Genomic DNA, 20,719 nt, shown 5'->3' with positions numbered 1-20,719 from the left:
TACTACAACTTTCCAAGCAACTTGGAAAGAGAAACAAACAAGCCCAAGGTCGCTTATAATAAGCAGAGCTGGCAACACTGGACTCAAGCAAAAATACCTTCCGTTGTAAAGAACGCACTAGGCGCAGCTGTGATGAGGCCACATCACATCCCATAGCCCGGAGGGCCAGTCTGTAGCGCCGTGATTGGCTTATTGGTTGTTAAGCAGACGACGTTATTTAGGTTGACATCATCACTACAATGACAGTTTTGCATCACTACAATACACATTTTAAGAGGTTGTCTCTTGAGATTTTTAAATGGGCTCTATGCACAGCAGCCATATTGGAAAGAAATTGGGCCTCTTCTTACTTCCTTCACAGGTGTTATAGTTACCAATGATACTAATGAAGGCTCTGTTCCATTCTGGTCAGGGTGCTGATATCTGCATGATCGCTCACTAGAAACACTCCATTGTGGTTCCCAAATGGCCCCGTATGGTGGGTGTGTAACTCTGAGTGTGTACAAATGGAACCAAATGGACCATTTGGTTCCATTTGTACACTCTCAGTGTTATGGGGGTCCTTGAAAATAAGACAACCACTATGCCACACTAAATGGAACAGAGCCTTAATTAGTATCATTGGTATATCAGAAGGCGCCCAATTCATTCCCAATATGGCTGCTGTGCATAGAGCCTATTGTCTAATGACTCCCTAATTATTTCCCCCCATACCTGTCAATGTCGCAGGCCGCAGAACAGAACAGGATAGACCCCTTAACAGGCGACGTCACACTGGCTCCAAACGTCATACTGGCTCCAAATGAAACCCACTCCGTCAGGTCCTTATTTTTTACTCTATGGTCAGCAGGTCTCGCTAGGACGCGCCTCACTAGCCAACACAGAAGAGGGGGTCAGGGAGAATTGATTGCATGAAACAATCACCTGTGCATCCAGTCTCAATGTTAGTAAACACACAAACCATTTAAAATATGTGGGCAGTGGTGGAAAGTAACTAAGTACATGATGTACTCAAGAACTGTACTTAAGTACAATTTTGAGTTTTTTTTATTTATAGTTTTGTTTTACTATACTGGAGTATTTCCAGTTTTCCTTTACATCTCAGAGGCAAATATTGTACTTTTTAATTAATTGTAGTGTACTTTTTACTCCACTACAACAATTATTTGAAAACTTTAGTTTGCCTACTAGTTACTTTTTAAAGCATACATTAACCACTTCAGACCTAGATGTACTTTGGCTATTTGAAAATAGCCGATCTACAAAAGTTCTCCTCACGTCAGTGACCACTTACTTACTGTACTTTGTCAGCAGTTGCCAAGACAACCACGCAACCAATCGCAGGGCGCTCATTCCTCCGGGCTATGGGATCTGGACTCTACCTTTGTGGGGGGCTTCCATTTTAGCGAGCTTACGGTAAGAACGCTCGTTTCATGGTTTGTAACGTTTAGCGAACCGTTCAGTGGGTTGTTGTCCGTTACAGATGGATTACTTAACAGAGACTTGTTCTTTTACACAGATCATGTTAACAGGCCCACTGGTCGTGTTGTTGTGTATGCAGGGCTAACGTTAGCTTCTTAGGGCTAGCAGCTAGCACTGTTTACATTAAATCCATGTGAATGTTTGTGATGCCAGGTTATATCTATGTGATTACAGTCAATGCACGTTGTATTATTATTATTATTATTATGCGGTACTAGGGGAGCATTGGTGATTTAAAAAATGCTGCTAAAATAATTTAGGATATTAACAACGCTGCCTTTGAGCAAGGCAGTGCACCTTGAGGTGTTTGTTTACCTGTGCAGCTGCAGCACGTCTGTCTCAACAATATCCCTGTGTGTGTGTGTGTGTGTGTGTGTGTGTGTGTGTGTGTGTGTGTGTGTGTGTGTGTGTGTGCGCGCGCGCGCGCATCAACAGTGTGTGTCTGTGTTCACCAACAGGACAATAGCCATAGAATGGCTGTAGCCCTGAAACATGAGACTGTACAAGCGTCATGTGAACCATGGCTAAGAATGGCTGATATATCAATTGAGACACTTTTCGTGGAGGGATACATACATCTCTGCGGCATTCTAATGTATAGCTTTTTACAGTGCAGTGGTGAAAAAAGTACTCAAATCTTTTACTGAATTAAAAGTATCAATACTTTTAGACCAAGTGTGTGACTGTACTCGTGCTGTTTGCATTTCTGTCTAATAAAGTATTCAATAAATCAATCAGCACTCCTTGTGTACTCACCACCAATACATTGCTGCGACTTGGAGTCAGCTCTTCTTCTAGTTTCATATCCATATGAACATTTCTGTATTCAATTAAAAAACTCTACTTTTCTATGGACCACCTTTCTCTGTACATGACAGGGTGACATTCACAGCAATCTGAACACATGCACATGCCCTTCAAAGAGCACATTGTGTGTGGGACACACTAATTGACAGGTGCGCTGCTGTTAGTGCAGGGAAATTGTAATTATGCTTGTCAATTAGTGTGTCCCATACACTTGCCGTGCTCCATGCCTTGAAGGACGTTTACATGTGTTAAGTGCTGCTGTTAATGTCATCCTGTCATATAAAAATAATGTGATCCATGTGAATCTGGTGGAAAAGTGGCGATATTCGACCAATTACACCTTTTCTGCCAGAACTTTAAAATGAATATGATATGACAAGAGATGACCTCAAGTTTCTGCAATTAATTATTGGAGTAGTAGTAGTACACACACAGAGCACTACACATTACAGTAGCATGCCACTGAGATGCCTCCACGAAAATGTGTGTTCTGTGTATATGGAATACATGCACTCACTGACACTGTATGGAATATCAGCCATTCTAGGGCTACAGGATCTCAAGGCCTCCATCAAAATTCAGTGAGACCAATAATAATGTTTTTTTTCTCCTCTGCAGCTCTGATAAAGCATGGATGACGGAGTGGTACAGCTGTCTTCTAAGAGTCATCATGAGAACATCCTGGGCTCTCTTCATCAGCTGAGGCTGCAAGGACAACTGAGCGATGTGACCGTGCTGGTAGATTACCAGGGAGAAGCGGAGGAGTTTCCGGCCCACCAAGTGATGCTGGCTGCATCCAGTGGCTACTTCAAGAGGATTCTCCTGTCCCAAGATGCTGCCCCTAACAAGCTATTCCTCTCAAACATGCACACCGCAGACTTCTCCACGTTTTTGGAGTTTGTGTACACCGGCAAAGTGGAGGTGGCCAAAGACAAGATTGGCGACGTCCGAGAAGTGGCAGCCATGTTGGACTGCAGTGATCTTTCGGCGGTTTGCAGCGAGGCCCTGGACGCCGGACAATCGGATGAGCCTGCAGCAGAAACATCATTTGTAGATGAGGAGGAAAAAGCTGAGCTGGAGGGCACATACTCGGAGATGACACCGAAGACCAGGACAAAGAGACCGCCTAGACGGAAGCGCTACCTCTCACCTAAGAGCTCGAAGAGAGGGGAGGGCGGTGGCTCTAAAAGGTCAAAGGTGAGAAACGCGGTCAAGGCTGGAGGCAAATCCACACGTGGCGAGGAAGGAGGAACAACACGGCTCAGCAGCAGGCTGGCGGGTCGTAAGGTCCTCGTGAGGGTCTTGAAGCGTAAAGGAGACGAGTCGGCCAAAGAGGGTTTGGAGAAGAACGCCGACGTGGACACCGCTGTCGAAAATACCGATGAGGTTGAGCCTGAGGCCAAAGCTCCACTCCAGCAGGATGACAAGATTTCACTGGGACTGCTTGCCTCTGAGGATGAAGGTGACGAACCAGAGGAGATGCCAGAGGAAGACCTTGAAGACCCCCTGTACCTGTCCTTGGAGGAGGAGGAAGAAGAAGAAGGAGGGGACGCACAGAGGATGCTCAAAAGAGTTTCCAAGGCCCAGTTTGAGTGTGAGAAATGCCAGCGGACGTTCCACTACGAGAGAAGCTACTTGAAGCACATCAGGTGCGACATATACTCATCGGTTGCTGAAGATGTTTCTTCTGAATGTCTAAGTCATTGTCCTAACAGTTTGAGACTACTAATGAGACTGACATCACATACAATAGCAGCATATAACTGTACTTTCAGCTGTGTATATATGGCATGTTTACCTTTTCTAATGCTCATCAAATATACACTTGCATTTATAATGGTTTTTTAAAAAAAGTATGGAATGGTTTTGTTCCAAGTCCATGTTCAACCCATATTAATCTATAGTTAAACAATTCCTGAATTTAAAGGTAGGGTAAGTGATTTACTTTGGTTAAATTAAGTGTTAAATAGCTCTATATTCTGATAGTACTCATTGCTATAGTGTTTGTTCAGTAAAAGGAGTCTCCATGTCTCTCCAGCTCTTTATTAAACAGAAAATGCATTTTCAGTGCTCTCTCCTGATTGGCTTACATTTGTCACCTACATGAAAATGTACTATATTCTGTTTACTAAAGAGGTGGAGAGACCCCTGTGACCGAACAAACGCTCTGTAGCAATGATTACTATCAGATTCAGAATATAATACTTTTTTAACAAAATTAGAAAAATTACAAAAACATATCACTTACCCTACCTTTAAGGATACGATCATGTCAAATGGTCATAAACATGTCTACAGTAAAAATCACTTTTGCTCATACTTATTGCACATTGCACTTTCATTACATTCTATGTAATAATAATAATAATAGAGCACAATACATAATTTCCGTCACTATGTGATACATTCAGAAAGACGTGTGTCACTGACTGATGGCTGTCTCCCTGTCACTGCGGTTCTCACCAGCACGTACCATGGAGTGAAATCAGAAGTCGTATATCGCTGTGAGACCTGCCAGCAGACCTTTAAAAACCGTGGCAACCTGAAGATCCACGAGAAACATGTGCACAGCGACGAGCGGGGGTTCACCTGCCAAGTCTGCGCCAAGACCTTCAAGCGCAAGAAGGACGTCATCCGCCATCAGCGGCAGGTGAGGAGGATTATGCCATAATTAGCCAAAATCGGTCCAGTAACAGTTCTTCTTATACACCTATGTGATTGTGTTCTGTGACTTCTTCATGAGACCAGTTTCTGCCCACGTTTTGCTGATTGTTGGATTCTTCTTGTATCATTGGAACCTCCTCGCTGATGTCCAGGTGCACGAAGGGGGCGGTCAGCGTCACATCTGCCCTCTCTGTGGGAAAGCGCTCAGCTCTAAAACCGCCCTGCTGTTGCACGAGAGAACGCACACCGGCGCCAAGCCCTTTGAGTGCACCATTTGCAATGCCAAATTCACACAGAGCTCTGCCCTCAAGATGCACCACAGGTAAGAGCTACCGGCCAGTTCTGCACTTGGTGATGATGACGAGCCACTCAGTGAAAGTCAAATGTGTTTTTGCTTGCAGACGAGGACTGAAATTCACTCCTTCACCCCTTTCTTTTTTAATATTCAGGACTCACACAGGAGAGAAGCCGTTTGCCTGTGACGAATGTAACGCCAGGTTTACCCAGAAGCACATGCTGTCTTATCATAAGAGATCCCATACAGGTGAGATTTGGGCTGGTGTCGACTTTTTCATAAGGGTTTGATATTGATTTACAAACCGGACTGAACCGGTAACACAGACATTGAGTGTTTACATTGGTTTCAGCTTTCATCAGCTTCAAATTCCTAATGTTGCCATATTGGCGCAGTATAAATGTTCTTTGACCCTAAATCTGGGCTCACAACAGGATAATCAGGGAAATGTTCACAGGGCATCACACAGGCGTTCCCTGTTTGAGGCTGGTCGGAACCTGTAGTGTGAGTGGTTCATAGATCCAATTTTAAGCCTTCCGATTTGACCCATCGGGGCCACCCCGATAATTATCAAATGTTTGATATGTATCTGTTTGATATTTATCTTGGAGTGGAGAGCTGCTTCTGGGAATGCGTTTTAAACACATCTGGTGGAATCACACGCATTGTCTAGAGCAGACAAGAGTGGAGCGTGAGTAAATGCCACTGCATGCTCATGAGGCTTTTTTTTCACACTCCGCTCCACCTCACAGAATAACCGATTACAGTGGATTTTAGCGCAAGTTATTTTTGGCATGCATGTCCTAGTCAAAGTATACAGACGTCAAATATCCCCACCACCACACCTCTGTGATGGGGGGGGGCCCTCTTTGAACTGGTCCTTATCAACAGACAACTGTCCCCATGGGCGCTCATGAAGACAAAGCTATCTACACACAGCACCATACTAGACGTCATCACATTGTTCTTGTTTGTGTTTTTGTCTGGTGTCCTTAGGAGAGAAGCCCTTCATGTGTGAGGCGTGCGGGAAAAGCTTTGCGTCCAAGGAGTACCTGAGGCACCACTCCAACATCCACACCGGCTCCAGGCCGTACAAGTGTGAACAGTGTGGTCGAGGCTTTGCTCAGAGGAACTCTCTCCATCAGCATCTAAAGATACACACGGGTAAGCGCGGTTCTGCAAGAGGCTTGCCGTCCATGATGGTCTGTCTGTCTGTCTGGAACTAATCTCGCAAATCGCTGGATTAAATTAGAGCACATTTCTTGTGCATACTGCCAGTAGGCCACCGAAGCACTACCATTTATCTTTCTCACAAATGTTTTATACTTTGTGAAATATTTAACTTTAATTTTATAATAGAAAAAGGGTCTGGGATCGCGGCTACACCCTGCCCAAATTTTTACTCATATGTCATAGATACGTTATAGTCTACAGTCTGACCACAGGAAGTCCAAGATCCACATTTCTGTGTGGATCCCAAGACGTACTGTAAATACAGACAAACCCTGTTCTAAAATCCACCAGCACATGAGGAAAATATGAGCATACATGTTGTCATTTGCATCGAGGCATGTCTGTTTCCTGACTGAGAAATCAGGATTTTATTGTCATTTTAGTTTTTTCACTGTGTGCGTGTTTCCACTCTCTGGCATTGGTAGGCGAGCGTCCATACAGCTGTAAGGAATGTGAGAAGCAGTTTACCCAACTCAACGCCCTCCAGAGGCACCAACGCATCCATACAGGGGAGAAACCCTACATGTGTGGCCTTTGTAACCGCACCTTCACAGACAAGTCCACAGTTCGCAGGCACACCATGGTGAGATACTGTATATTCTTTCTTTATCTTGGGGCTGTTATTGCCGTTTAAGAAACCATCAGTTCTCCATTGATAATGTTCCCACGTTTGACATGATAAAATATAACGTTAAGTGTTGTGTAACTACCCAGACACACGACACAGACGCCCCCTGGAAGAATTACCTGGTGGTGCTGGATGGAAATATCGAGGACAAGAAACCCCAAGATTCCCCCAAGGAGACGGCAGAGAAAACGGCAGCAGTGGAGAACACGAGCAGTGCTGGAAGCGATGGTGCCGAAGGCAGCAGCAGCAGCATCAGTGGCGGTGTAAGTGGTGGATCTTCGGCCCAGACCATAGTGGTGCCGGCCGAGCCAGTCACTTTGTCGGCCAACTGGGCCAGTCACGGCATCAGTCACAGTGGCCTGGGTGGCATCATTGTCATCCACGGCGAAGTCCCACCAGGGACACAGTTCCAGCCCATCATGACCACCGACGCCACGGGGGCCAATGTCATTTCCCTAGACGGTTCGGCCATCTCCGTCCCTTTCTCTATACCCGTCTCCATGGCTCACCCTCTCCCCGTGTCCTCCTCTGCTGCCGTCATGTCTTCTTCCTCTCTGTCCGTTCCCGTCTCCCTCTCCATTCCCGTCTCGGAAACCATGCTGGCCTCGGTTTCAGAGCCCCCCGCCGCCGTGTCGAACGCTTCGGTCCTGGAAGCCGCGGTCTCGCAGACCATTTTTGCCCCGGTTCCCGAGGCGGACATGTTGGACACCGACATTCAGACTGTGATCATCAGCGAGAAGGAGTGTGTTGTGGAACAGCCAGCCACCACAGATGATGAGCAACAAAGGACAGCAGAACAAATGAATTCTGAGGAAACACCAGAGGAAGTCCCCACTGAAAAGGCTGAGTAGGAGATAACTTTGGGCAACATCTTATCAGGGTGTCAAACTAAATCCGCTTCACTCCATCTTATCAGTCATTTTAATGTATTTTGTATCTGGTTGTGATTATGTGACTGAAGCAATGCCTGACGGTATCATTTCTAACGGGCAGAAATTCACCTACTTCATTTTAATCAGCCTTGAGTAAAACTCTTATCATGTTTAATTTGTCTCATCAGACTGTGGCCACATAATCTAGACTGCCAGGAGTAGTCTACCATGTACTGCAATTACTATGAAATATACTTAATGAGCTGCACATGGCATGGAATTGCCATTTGATGTACAATAAAAGTTATTTAAAGCAAATGGATATCCAGTAGATGTCGTAATGAACAGCAAAAAGACGAGGGGAGTTTGGGAGATAAATGTCTTTAATTTTGTCCATTCGAACAAGCATACAGGTCAAGTCATAACAAGTCCACTGTTATTCTTTCTGGAAGAAGCTCGATAAGTAGGATGACTGGCCCTTTAGTAAAAACTTTGGTGCGGCTCACACTAGTACACAAAGTACAACACTAAACTATACACAATGGCATGCTTAGCGACTGGCCATTTGGAAGGTGCACTACACTAGCAAACCTTCGATGATACGGCTAAGTTCACAATACAATATACAATACAGCACAACGTGAGTGATGGGTGATGGTGAATTTTCTTTTTCTTAGGTTTTCTTTTTTTAAAGAGAAATTGCCCCTGGAAAGAGTAAGGGAAGCCTTGCGAGAATTCTTCATTCAAAAATACAGTTTTTCCACAGGCAAACTATAAATCATGGCTTATAGATTCAGACATTCAAAAATAATATTACACTGGTTGATCCACTCACAAATAAGGAATAGAACTGTAGGTGAATTAGTATGTGCAGAAAAAGCATTGGTGTGTGAGATAATTGAGTATGGGTGTCTTAACAGTCTACATTATTTTGCATCAACCTTTTGTCAAGTCTCTTCCTGTTTGAAACTGAAATGGAAACAAGAGTATCCTATTTTTTATGACTGAAATAACTTGAGTTAAAAGAACAATTATGACATTATGGATTAAGGATTCCATTCTACCTTTGACCCGCAAAATACACTTTTACTGATAATACATTTGTCAAATGGAAGCCATGCACACTAGGCATTGGATTGACAATTAAACAATATTTTGTAAAGAAAACTATAAATACAATAAATATATAACAAAAACTACATAAAAAATTATATTTGATTTAACAATGAACTGATTGTACAAATCATGTCAATACTAACATCAGATCCGCCTCTCTAATGCCACATGAGGTAAGCCCCTGGGTCACTCCTTAAAGGGGAAACGTAGCTTACCTTTAACCACTTAAAACCCTATATGCTTCGTTGACCGGGGTTCCCCAGGGGTCTATGCTGTACTTGGTCCCCTTTTTTTCCGCTCTACACCATATCTCTTCAGCAAAAATAGCAGATATACAAGCTCAAAACGCGGCACAACATGTTGTGAGCTTGTAGAGCTGCTATTTTCACCGAATATTTGAGTATTTTTGCAGAATGTTCAACTATTATGACATGCCCAGATTTGGGACGCTAGGGTTAATGTGGATAAACAATAACTGAGGGTTTGCGTCTTTACTGGCTTTAAAGGCGTTGCAATAGGGAACCCTCACAGACTAGAATAGAACAGAACATGTGAAAAATAACAGAAAATACTTCTCCTGAAATGCTCTATGGATTGCAGCAGTTAAGAATTCTGATGTACCCTGTAAGAGGGGAACCTGGGTTGGCTAGTGCACGAAAAAGAAAATGTAATGAGTGAAGGGGTGTTTGTGAGTGAGGGTTATGCCCGATTCATACTTTGATGCACATTGTGTTGCGCACTGGAAATAGCCGATCTACAAGCTTGTAGATCTGCTGTTTTAGGTGCGTGACACCAGTATGCAACTAAATATAAATCAGGCTTTAGTGTAGGAGATGGGGTAGCATGCCGTTCTGGAGTCCACCCTCCATGCTGCATTTGCACCCTGGGGTCTCTCTCTGCCTCGTCACTTGAGGTCCCCTTCATCACCCTGGATGGTCTTTTTGATGCGCAACAGCAGGGTGGTGTGCCACTGGTCCAGACGAGAGATGGAGTCAAACTCCTTCACCTATACACAGATGGAGAAAAGGCCGTTAAGGGCTTGATATGCTTTGTAGTGCGGTGTCGCGCAACGACGCACAATATACTTTGGTGCACGAAATGGGCACGATACTAAGTAGAAACCACCCGTAAGAATAAGGTGGTGTCAAGAGTCAGGCAGCATTCACACTGGTTCTGCACAATTACGTCTAACATATTCATGGTAACTGTCAGACCATGTTTGATCGAGGTTATACAGGAAGACTCATCGTCAGGGGTGTTATTGTGAGCCATAAAAACGAGACCTAGTTTAAGAGTGACTTACCGCGTCCGTGAATGCCTCCGCATTCTGTTCCTCAGTGGCATCCAGGAGTTTCTGCAAACCAGGAAATGTAGGTTAGAGATAAAGACAGAATAGATTGACAGGAGGAAAACAAGACTGAAGGATCTGAAAGCCCCAACCAGGCCAAAGCGGTTAGAACCAACCAACATGCTCTCACTAGCTAAAAATATAAAATAAATAAGAAATGTGTTGCTATTATTATTAGTGGCAGAATTGTGTGTGTGTGTGTGTGTGTGTGTGTGTGTGTGTGTGTGTGTGTGTGTGTGTGTGTGTGTACATAACAGTAAAAGCTTTAACTTGAAATAAAATACCGGTTTAAAAGCTAAAACATTCCTTTAAAACAAAACAATTGGACATTCACTACAGTCACCACCAGAGTCAGGAGTACAATGTGCCAGAACAACGTTGGCAGTTTTATTTCATGGCAATGCATTGTGGGATATGATCATAGCACTATATGGTATAATTATAACTATTCATTCAGACACGACTACAAACAGACGGTTGGACAGACAGAGTAACAGACAGAGCCATAGAGTTAAAAGTACAAAACAAACACACACCTTCGTTATGTCCCTCCTAATTATAAACAGCTAGGTACCTTCAAAAGCTTGCATTCCCTCGAGTCTGAGAAGGCTGGAAACATCTCCTCGTATTTCTCGACAGCAATCTGTGGAGACAGAGATTTCTTTAGAGTTTTTCCTGCGTTAATGGAACAGGACATTGAAGAGTGATGGGAAAGAGAGAGCCGACAACGAATACAGGAATCAAATCCTTGCATGGTCGAATAACGAAAATAGCCGATCTACAAGCTCACGTGTTGCTTGCTTGTAAATCTGCTATTTTTTATGTTTTTGACATTTTGTGAAAGAATGCTTAAAGCACAGTGACAGAGAATTTGTCAATTTGTCACAGAGTTGACGTTTTAATTAACCCATTTAGACCTGAGGCCGATTCTAAAAACGCCTTCTAAAACTTAACCTAAGATTTCTGAAAATGTTCAAATTCTTACTAAAAAAATGAATAAAACATTATGTTGCTATATGTATAGCAACAACTAATGAGACTCAGAGGTGGCTCCCGGATTCAAAGGTATAACAACAATAACAAGGTGGCAGCAGGTCTAAATGGGTTAAAAAGAGATACAGAATTGTGTTCTTTGTGTTCGTTCATGTGTTATGAGTGACCTTCAGACCGGTTTCACTGTTTCTAAGTCATTGGGAAGGATCATTTGGATTATACATTTTTTTATCAGAGGAGTAACGATTGAAAATATCTTGCCAATATTTGGAGTTACATCATGGCAAGGCAACTACACAACCCAAAACTCTTTATTCTTTATTCGGATCTCCATTACCTGCCACCAAAGTAAGCAGCTACTCTTCCTGGGGTCCACCACAAACGAATAACAATACTTACATATAACAAAACACAAACATGTAACACTCTTGATAAAAAAACATTTTCAAGTAAAAATAACTAAGCATCACAACCCATCAAATAACATTCCTTCGAGGTTATTCAGATCAGCTAGTTCACATCAGGGTTATTGATCATGTGTTTTCTTTTTTTTTGTTTCTTAAAACTTGCCTTTCTGGATGCTTCAGTGATCATAGTTGGTAACGTATTCCATATTATAATGGCCCTATACATTACAGATCTGTATACCGCATTTGTTCTGGGTTTTTGTTTAACTATGGGACCCCTAGTAGCCTGCCTGGCAGTGTGACTATGATGATCTCTCACATAATGTATTTGCGAGTACAGACAAATTGGTTGTTTACTATGACAAATATTTCTAAAGAAACACACTAAATTGGATGCCAATCTCTCCTCTACAGTACTGAGCCATGAGAGCATGAGAGACTGCCATGCAATCTCTCAGTACTCTGCCTCACACCCACAGTGCAAGCCTTGCAGCTTTATTCTGAGCTATTTGAAGCTTAGACAGATGTTTTTTGTCTGCACACGACCATATTGTAGAGCGGTAATCAAGGTGAGATAGTTCTAGTGCCTGTGTCACTAGTACTCTAGAGGCCGGGGGGAAAAAACGAGAAACACCTCATGCATGATATTCCTCTACCCATTTTTGGACAATATTTTCACTGTGTTTCTCCCATGTTAATTGTCCACTCTACCAAGTCATTTAAGTGGTTAAATAGTTTAACTGTTAAAACGATTAAAAAGTCACTCCTCATCATGACAGGACCTGGGAATGATAGTTACGTATTCTAACTCAGTTCTCTTTCACACAGGTGAAATCACTCAATCAGCTTCACTACGTCCGCAATTGATTAAATCGCAGAATAATTGAAAATAGAACAGGCTGTACTGGTGGTGAGAACTTGCCTTTGCGTTCAGTTCGTCCACAATAAAATGACACAGGGAGGCTTTGAAGAAGTACTCTTTTGCGCTGTATTTCAGTAGTGGGTTGTCCATAGTGTTGGCTCCCACCTGTACAAACACAAAACAAGGACGCAAGCAGAAAGAATACACTCATAATCTCTCGCAAGCTGCGCCGATGGGCTCACAAAGTACAAACATACCAGAGTGGTCAGACCTACCGCTTCATAAATCTCAATGGCCTTCGGGTACATTTCCAACTGAGCGCTGTAGGCACCCACCTTCAGCAGACACTTGTTGGCAGAGCTAAGACAGAGAAAGGACACATTGAGAAACTGGATGAAAGTGTCACTGAAAAGATCTACGAGCTCACAGTTGCATTGCGATGCGTTGTATCATGCCTTTATAAAATGTTATATTTTCCCAGGGATTATTTATTAGTGTGTTAGATATACATTTTGGAGTGGATACATGTGTCCAGATGGCTGTCAAATTGTTAGACAATGCTGCACAAACTGGAACAAACTGGTGTAGACAAATCCTACACGTCCTCAGACCAGATGTGAGATCTGAGCGTGCCGTACGCTCAAGTCAAAGTCAAGATATATTGATAAATCCCGAAAGTGACGGTGATCTCGGCGTACGCCCGTTTTTTGATCTGCGCACGTTTGATAAATGAGGGCCATTATGCCTAATTTATACCCTGTTGTAGGACACGGTATAAATCAGGCTTTCAGAGTGCCTGGCAGAGGAAGAATGAGTGCTGACACTAATGACATAAAAAGGAAGCTCAATGATACTGCAGATCCTTAATTTAACAAGATAGCCAATCCCATACCTCGCCACTAGTACGAAAAATGGGACAGAAATGGTCTTCTAAGTGGGCGCACTCACTCTTCTCCATTGGAATTAAGACACTCACGTCCTGTGGATGCGTTCGCAAATACGCCGTGAAAACGCTGGAGGCCAGGCGCTCTCTGGTCATTCAGCGCACAGCGAGCAGTCAGAGAATGAGAGCCATTGCTTATGTTTCAGTGCAATTCTAGTTTTAGACTCAGACACTTAATCAGTATCATATTTTATGTATATTCTATTTATTTATTTAAAATAATGTGTACAAATATATATATATATATATAAATATAACAAATGTTTATTCTGTTTATTTCATCCATCCCTTACTGTGGATAAATTAATAATTAAATACCTAATTTTAAGATACTTTTACATTAGCTATATGGCATATTTGCTATTTGCTATAATGCTATAATGATTTCTAGAGCAGTGTGGAGCAGAAATTGTACCTGTTTGACTCCTCTCCTTTGTAATAATCTGCTGCCTGCTCATAATGTGCAATGGCCTGTCAAAAAAAAGAAGATGAACTTTAAAGAGATCCTTCAGATTAACAGGCTTAACCACTCATGTTAATCACTCATCATGGCTGATTAAGACTCATTTCACGATTACAGTACAAACACCACGTGCGTATGCCGTAAGAATGCACAGGGAGGCATGCATATAAACACCTAATGCATGCGCACGCATACAGAGGTACACTCCTACGTAACACATCCACCCACAAACACCCACCTTTTCGATATCCACCAGTTCGGACTCGTAGATCTCTGCGATGCTGATGTGGTGCTTTGCTGCGATGGTGAACCTTCCCTGGACATGGAGGGAAAAAAAACATTACTAACTGAGTCTACCCAGAGGAGCCACTCAAGTAGTACTGCTGCAGTTTTACAGGTGACACAATGACATGTTACACATATCTCTATCTAGAGATGACTCAAGTCTGTAAAATCTGTTCACAATAATGTGACCTTTTGACAAATGTTAATTAGAAGATTTAGATTTTGCAAAAGGATTCTGGTAATAGGGAAAAGTATCTTGTCAGCACACCAATAAACAGAAGTGCACACCATTCAAGAAAAGCAAAGGCTAAATGAACATGAAGATAGGCAACATAGGCAGAAGGACTAGTTTGTGTCTGTCTGCATGCATCTTACCATGTCTGTGTATATATCGATGGCTGCATTTAAACACTTGATTGCCTCTATTGGCCGCATTAAGAGAAGAGGAGGGCACAGTTAAAGACATGCAACATTGGTTAGCTTTGTTAAAATCAGGCAGATCCTTAACTACTTAGGCCCTATATATACTGTGCTTACAGTATATTGTACAACAAACAGGAGCCACAATCTACAACCTTACAACGGGTCACAATTGTGAGCTTGTAGATGGGTTACTTTCAGTACTTTCACTACTCGTTTCTGAAAACAAATCCATACCCTTGCCCACTAATCCAGGCTGCGACTACAGATCAGCGTTGCCGTCGATCCGGGCTATGGGACTACATATCCCACAGCTTGTGGCAAACAAACTATAAACAGTTTAAATTAGGAAAATTAGCGACTTCCTCACTTCCTCCTCATAATAATGGCCAGTACCCATGAAGAAGTTCAGATCGATTGGTCAACCCAATGAGGAGAAAAATGGATGAGGGCGTATTGTACGTACGGACTGACAAGACTTTTGTATGGGGTTTACCTATGCCCAAAATAGGGATGGCAGGTGGTTAAACAGCACAGCACTCAATGCCATGCTGAAAGTGTTACTTAAAACACAGAGAAATTGAATGATAATTAAAACCAAACAAGGACCGTGTATCTCTTCACTGCACATAAAGGCTGAATATACTGTATACTGGATAAACTAGAAGTACAGTATTATGCAACAACCCTGTGATCTAGGGACAAACAGAGGTTATAGAATAAAAGCCCACAGCGTCTGTCTTCAATCTCATATGACAAAACTTGATGCTGCTGATGGTGGTGGCTGGGGGGGGAGTAGCTATTATTAAAGGCTAGTATTAAAAGCCACATAAGCATTCTGCATAGCAGACACACATTTCAGAGAACGAGCAATAAACAAAGCAGAACAGGGGACATCAACTGAAAACAACATACACATGAAGAGCAACATGTTCAACACACTGTGATTCATTCATCACTTGCTCTCCAGCACCAGTTAAGTGAAGTGAGAAGGACTGAAGGACGGACTACAACGTTTTTGCCTGATAATGAGGTCACAGGCTGGAATCTGCAGTCTGCGGCTGAATGTCCTGATTTAACAATTATGTTATGTTGCAATAGGCTTAGACCACCAGGGGACCTCCTCTGATTCTCTGAACTCCTCTCACCTACTCTCTCTCCCTCTCCATTTGTCCGCATTCATCACCAGTTTTTTTTAGCTTTCTCGTCCCATAGACTTCAATGGATTGTGATTACAGACCCCTTGCCTGCAGTTTGAGTGTTTCCACAGACAATGGCTTATTATTAGTTATTGTTTGCTTAGCAGCTTTGTGTCCTGTCCTCCCTCTTTCAAACCAATCTGTCAAGGCAGATGACAGCCCACCTAGAGACAGGTTCTGTTTGAGGTTTCCTCCCATTAAAAGGAGAATTTTTCCTTACTCAAGGCGGAATTGTTGGGTGACAGGTCTTTGTAAATGAGTATGGTCTTGACCTGCTCTTTGCTCTTAAATTGTGGTGATTTGGTGCTGACCATAAAGATCATACATCAATATTTCTAATGAATAACACAGAACAGTGTTATTCATTTGTAACACAGAACTAATTTCCTAGCAAAGGTCTAGCAAAGGCTACCAGATCATAAAGGGTGTGTGCCGTCTGGGTAAAACTCTCGCCCACCACCACAGAGGCCCAGGTTCGCTTCTCTTCAGCAGTGCCACTGTCGTGCCTGACCCAAGCCAACAGTGGGGGTTGGCAGTGACAGGAACCACAGTACACATGGGGTGATTTTTTTTGTTTTGGCTCCATCATGTGTTTACATAGACTGAGTAACAGCCAATAATAACAGAGTAGACCTTTTATAAAATGCTCATTAACTATGACACGCCTAGCACTTTATTTGAACATTACAATGATGACGTATCTAATTTTATAATGATTTGAGGCTGTATTATATTGTAACTTATTTTATTTTATTTCTCTCTACTATGCATGTTTTGATACACTGTTGGTCATGTTATGTTTAAACCCAACAATGATTTTATTGCACTGGAATGCACTGCTTTCTAATGCCTATAAACACAAACAATGTACAACTACAGTAGCTGCAGCACAACTGAAAAATGTCCTACTGTATATGTTTTTGTATACTATGATTTAAAAAGAAAACATCACTGGTCTCACCATTGGGATCTGCCTTTTTGAAAGCGTTTCCTGCATCGATGTAACTGACGGCACAGTCGTGTTTGTTCTGGAGTTGCATGTGCAGGCGAGCCGCCTTGCAAAACGCATTCCCAGCACCTGGACACAGAACACAGAGAAGAGGTTATGAAGCTGGTGATTTTTTTTTTTACAAATGTAATACAGAAGCACTGATGATCCCAAAACGTTTCAGCACCAGTTTTCTGCTGTAAATATCTACCAGTTCTTTGTTTACTTTTCGACGGTCTGTCAAACAGCGCCACCATGTGCATTTCCGAGTTTACAAGGGACCGAAGTGTAAATGTAATACCATAATGTGAAAGCTGTATAGTATCTACACGTACAGTAGATTACAATCTATACGTGTAAAAATAATAATACTGTGAAATATATTAGTAACACCAACACGGTTATTGTTAGTTTTGCACTTACAGGTTAAGCATTTATTTTTTATTTCCACTATTTCCATTTGACAAAGAAGATACAGTATAAGGTGGGTCACTATGCTCGACATGACAGAAGCCAGTTTGCCGATGCGGGGACGCTACTATGCTTATTTTACCTGTATAGTGGAGATTCACCACAGAACAACAAACTGTGATTTATGCAGCATTGTTCACAAACTCCATAGCTTTAACTTAACTTGCTATTATTACGGTCTTGCTTTGGAGTCGACTTACTTACTGCTGGTCAGGAATTGCTTATTGCAGTATTATAGGTACATGCATGTACAGAGATATATTATATATTTAGCTTACATTGGACATAGTGCATAACATTTTACCTTCCTTTTTTGTTGCCAAAAATGTTCAAAATTGCTGTGCTTTTCAGATATACAGTCACAAACAGTGACTCTCCCCATGAAATTAACTACTGCAACAATTATATACTCTCAGGTAGGTTGTAACTTAAACTTACCCCTTTGATTAATGTACTGGCAATTAAAACTTGATGTGTTTGTAAAAACAATACAGGTGTCATACCGGTCCAGTTCTTGGCCATCTTGAACATGTTGGCTGCTCTGCAGTACATCTCACATGCCTCTTCCACTTTGTGCGGTCCGCTATTAAAAAAAACAGAGAAAGGAAACACACTCAAACACATGTTTTAACAATAGCTTATTTTTCAGCCACAACAAGTCACTCTAACGTCAAGCTTGTTTGCCTGTCAATATGCAGCACTGTAAATCTCACTATGGCTTTATCCTCAGGGACAAACAGAGGACCCCTGGGAGCCCTCTGAAGCTGTAAAAATCCTGTGGTCATCCAATCAGGAGAGTAGACATCACTGCTGAGGCCGCCTGGCCACTGTGGGCAGTCTAACGCCCCTACAGAATGAATAAGCACAATACCCCATGACAACAGCATCATCTGGGTCACCTACAACCGAGGGTTGGAAAACAAATACTGAGTCACAGAACCACTAGCTGATGTTTTGTCCTTCGATGCATGCAAACAACCAACCCGTTTTCTTACTCACTGCGGTTGATTCTTGCTGTTAACATCTGAGGCAATATAATCAATCAATTCACTTTATGTTTTTATATTGTGTAGCATTTCATTTAGGGATGCACACTATATTGGTCATCATATCTGCCGATAATTATAGTACTTACATCAGACAGATATCAATGTTATTCCCAAAGCATCGCACTGATATGATGATGCATTAATTATGTGTCAACCTCGTTGATGCCTTGGGGGAAAACAGCTTGTGTTAACTTAGCATTATTATTATTATTATTAGTCATTGTATGCATTTTATTATTTGTATTAATTGCATGTTAACATTAAATGTTTGGGGAACATGCACTTAGGTGTCAAAATTCAAAACCCTTCTGGACAACTAAAACCTGGCCATACTGGGGAATTTACTTACAATTCTGAAAAGGAAACCATAGGGTAAATTCAATTGTGTCAGATATATGTGCTACTTCACCCAAAAATGACTCCTGGGGGAATTTCATCACATAAAACCATGCAAACAGTGATTCAAGGCTCAATCGAAGATTGCTTTAAACATTTAAAAACAAAATTGTGTTATACACATGCCCCACTCACAAATCAATGTATAGGTCTGTTTTACTGCTATGTTTACAAACCTTACACACGTAAACAACCCCCCCACCCCATTTATATTAGTCCTTCTATCAAGACATGTGCCAAGCATATTTTTTTCCACTGCTATTTAGTAATTTTGGTGGTGGGGGCTACCCATTCAGGTTTGGATCAGTTGCATCTTTACAGTAATGTCAAATATGGCCGAGTCTGACGTGCATAAACCATTTTGTTTACATGCCCATACAGTGGCTAGCTACCCAGGTTCATTCATTGATCTCATGATGAAATGTCTCCTGTAATGCAACACAGCTACCTTAATGTCCATTATAGTTGTCACATCTCACAAGTGCACAGAAAACAACAACACTTCGAATGCAAAATTGTCTGTGTAGCTTGTCATGAGCGTCTTATGCTAACATTTGACCAGAGAGCTACAGTAGCTGCTTGTTTTGGTGCAGTGATCCAGTAGATCCCTCCTTACCCTCCAAACATCCCTCCCATGAAAGAGCCAGATGACTTGATTTTCTTGTCAGCATCGGCCATTAATTGAATCGCTTCCTTTTCCTTCCCGGAGTTGTCCATTTTTGCTGTATTTAATGCAAAACAACCAGCTAAACAGTAAGGTTTTTAGCAAATAACCGCATATGATTCAGCCCTAGCTACTAGTGCGGATTACAGTCACTCGATGGGTTTATGATGCGTAGGCGTGCACCTGGCTTTGGAGATCGCTAAGCATCATGGGATTTGAAGTGCATTTTTTTCCTATGACAATTGACCAACTACAAGTCTCAGCAAATAAATCAGGGTTTTAACATAAATGATCCTTTAATGTTTCACATGAACTTGTCTTGAACGTGTGTTTTCTGCAAGTCGGATAATGTTTAACTTTATTACGTGTGATTTCACACCTCCATAACAGCAAGAAAACAACAATTCAGTCAAATAAACCGCATAAGGAAAGTACATGCATGTATTGGGCAGCAGATGGCAGTAAATCTCCAGTTTCCCATTCAGTGTACACACCGATGGATGTGACCGTGACCGACTGTGCCTCATAAGTATGTACAGTATTTAAACAAAAAAACAAACAAACAAAAACTAAAAGGCATTCACTCCCTCACACACCTACTATATTATTCACATAAATATGCACACATAAATGCCCATACACATAAACATGTATTTTATAAATGTATACAATACATAATATACAGCTCAGGGGTTCTCCATAGCATAATTATGACGACAAGATGGATCTTAGCTAAGTCTTAATGGCTTTGCAGTGTTCAATGTTTAATAGATGTGTATGATAGCATCATTAAGGTCGTTTTCAGATTCAGTCACTCATCGAGAAATGCTCTTTTTGAATAGTGAAGTTGGATGATTCTTCTGTGTTTTAAGTTACTTAAGTCAGTCCAAAAGATACAGTTATGCACATTCCCAGAAAAAAAGAATTAACGTTTCAGCCCGTTGTTTTTACACAATTTTATATCTAGAAAGGTGTGACTTAACAGGGTATCAATGGAACATTAATTTGAATGACACATCCTTTACTTTGTTCATCAATTAGTATTAAAAGTATTGTTTTGACAGTAGCCACCACTGAATGATATTAAATGTGTTATTCCCCCCAAAATACTGCAGGGAGAGTAGTGACACTTTC

General features: G+C 41.9%; 2 protein-coding genes across 3 annotated transcripts; one reads left to right on the top strand and one right to left on the bottom strand.

The window, feature by feature from the left end:
• The first annotated feature begins 1,371 nt into the window (after positions 1-1,371).
• gzf1 (GDNF-inducible zinc finger protein 1) lies at positions 1,372-8,299 on the top strand. Its single transcript, XM_084083029.1, has 8 exons — positions 1,372-1,416; positions 2,908-3,938; positions 4,756-4,939; positions 5,106-5,275; positions 5,403-5,497; positions 6,245-6,412; positions 6,907-7,064; positions 7,196-8,299. The coding sequence occupies exons 2-8, from the start codon at positions 2,920-2,922 to the stop codon at positions 7,958-7,960; spliced, it is 2,559 nt and encodes an 852-aa protein (XP_083939155.1). The 5' UTR covers positions 1,372-1,416; positions 2,908-2,919; the 3' UTR covers positions 7,961-8,299.
• A 42-nt stretch (positions 8,300-8,341) lies between these two features.
• napbb (N-ethylmaleimide-sensitive factor attachment protein, beta b) lies at positions 8,342-19,730 on the bottom strand. Of its 2 annotated transcripts, XM_084083030.1 has the most exons (11): positions 19,538-19,730; positions 17,980-18,059; positions 16,979-17,095; positions 14,774-14,820; positions 14,352-14,429; positions 14,066-14,121; positions 12,983-13,067; positions 12,768-12,872; positions 11,020-11,088; positions 10,401-10,451; positions 8,342-10,103 (listed from the first exon to the last, which is right to left on the bottom strand). In XM_084083030.1, the coding sequence occupies exons 1-11, from the start codon at positions 19,636-19,638 to the stop codon at positions 10,002-10,004; spliced, it is 891 nt and encodes a 296-aa protein (XP_083939156.1). In that variant the 5' UTR covers positions 19,639-19,730; the 3' UTR covers positions 8,342-10,001. The 2 variants fall into 2 exon arrangements, with proteins under 2 accessions (XP_083939156.1, XP_083939157.1); XM_084083031.1 differs by lacking the exon at positions 14,774-14,820 and having other exon boundaries at positions 19,538-19,727.
• Positions 19,731-20,719: the final 989 nt, after the last annotated feature.

This window comes from Gymnoscopelus microlampas, assembly GCF_963454915.1.
Source record: "Gymnoscopelus microlampas genome assembly, chromosome: 16".
In the NCBI taxonomy this organism is placed as follows: domain Eukaryota; kingdom Metazoa; phylum Chordata; class Actinopteri; order Myctophiformes; family Myctophidae; genus Gymnoscopelus; species Gymnoscopelus microlampas.
Note: the sequence above shows the minus strand (reverse complement) of the source record. Positions and strands in the feature narration are given on the sequence as shown.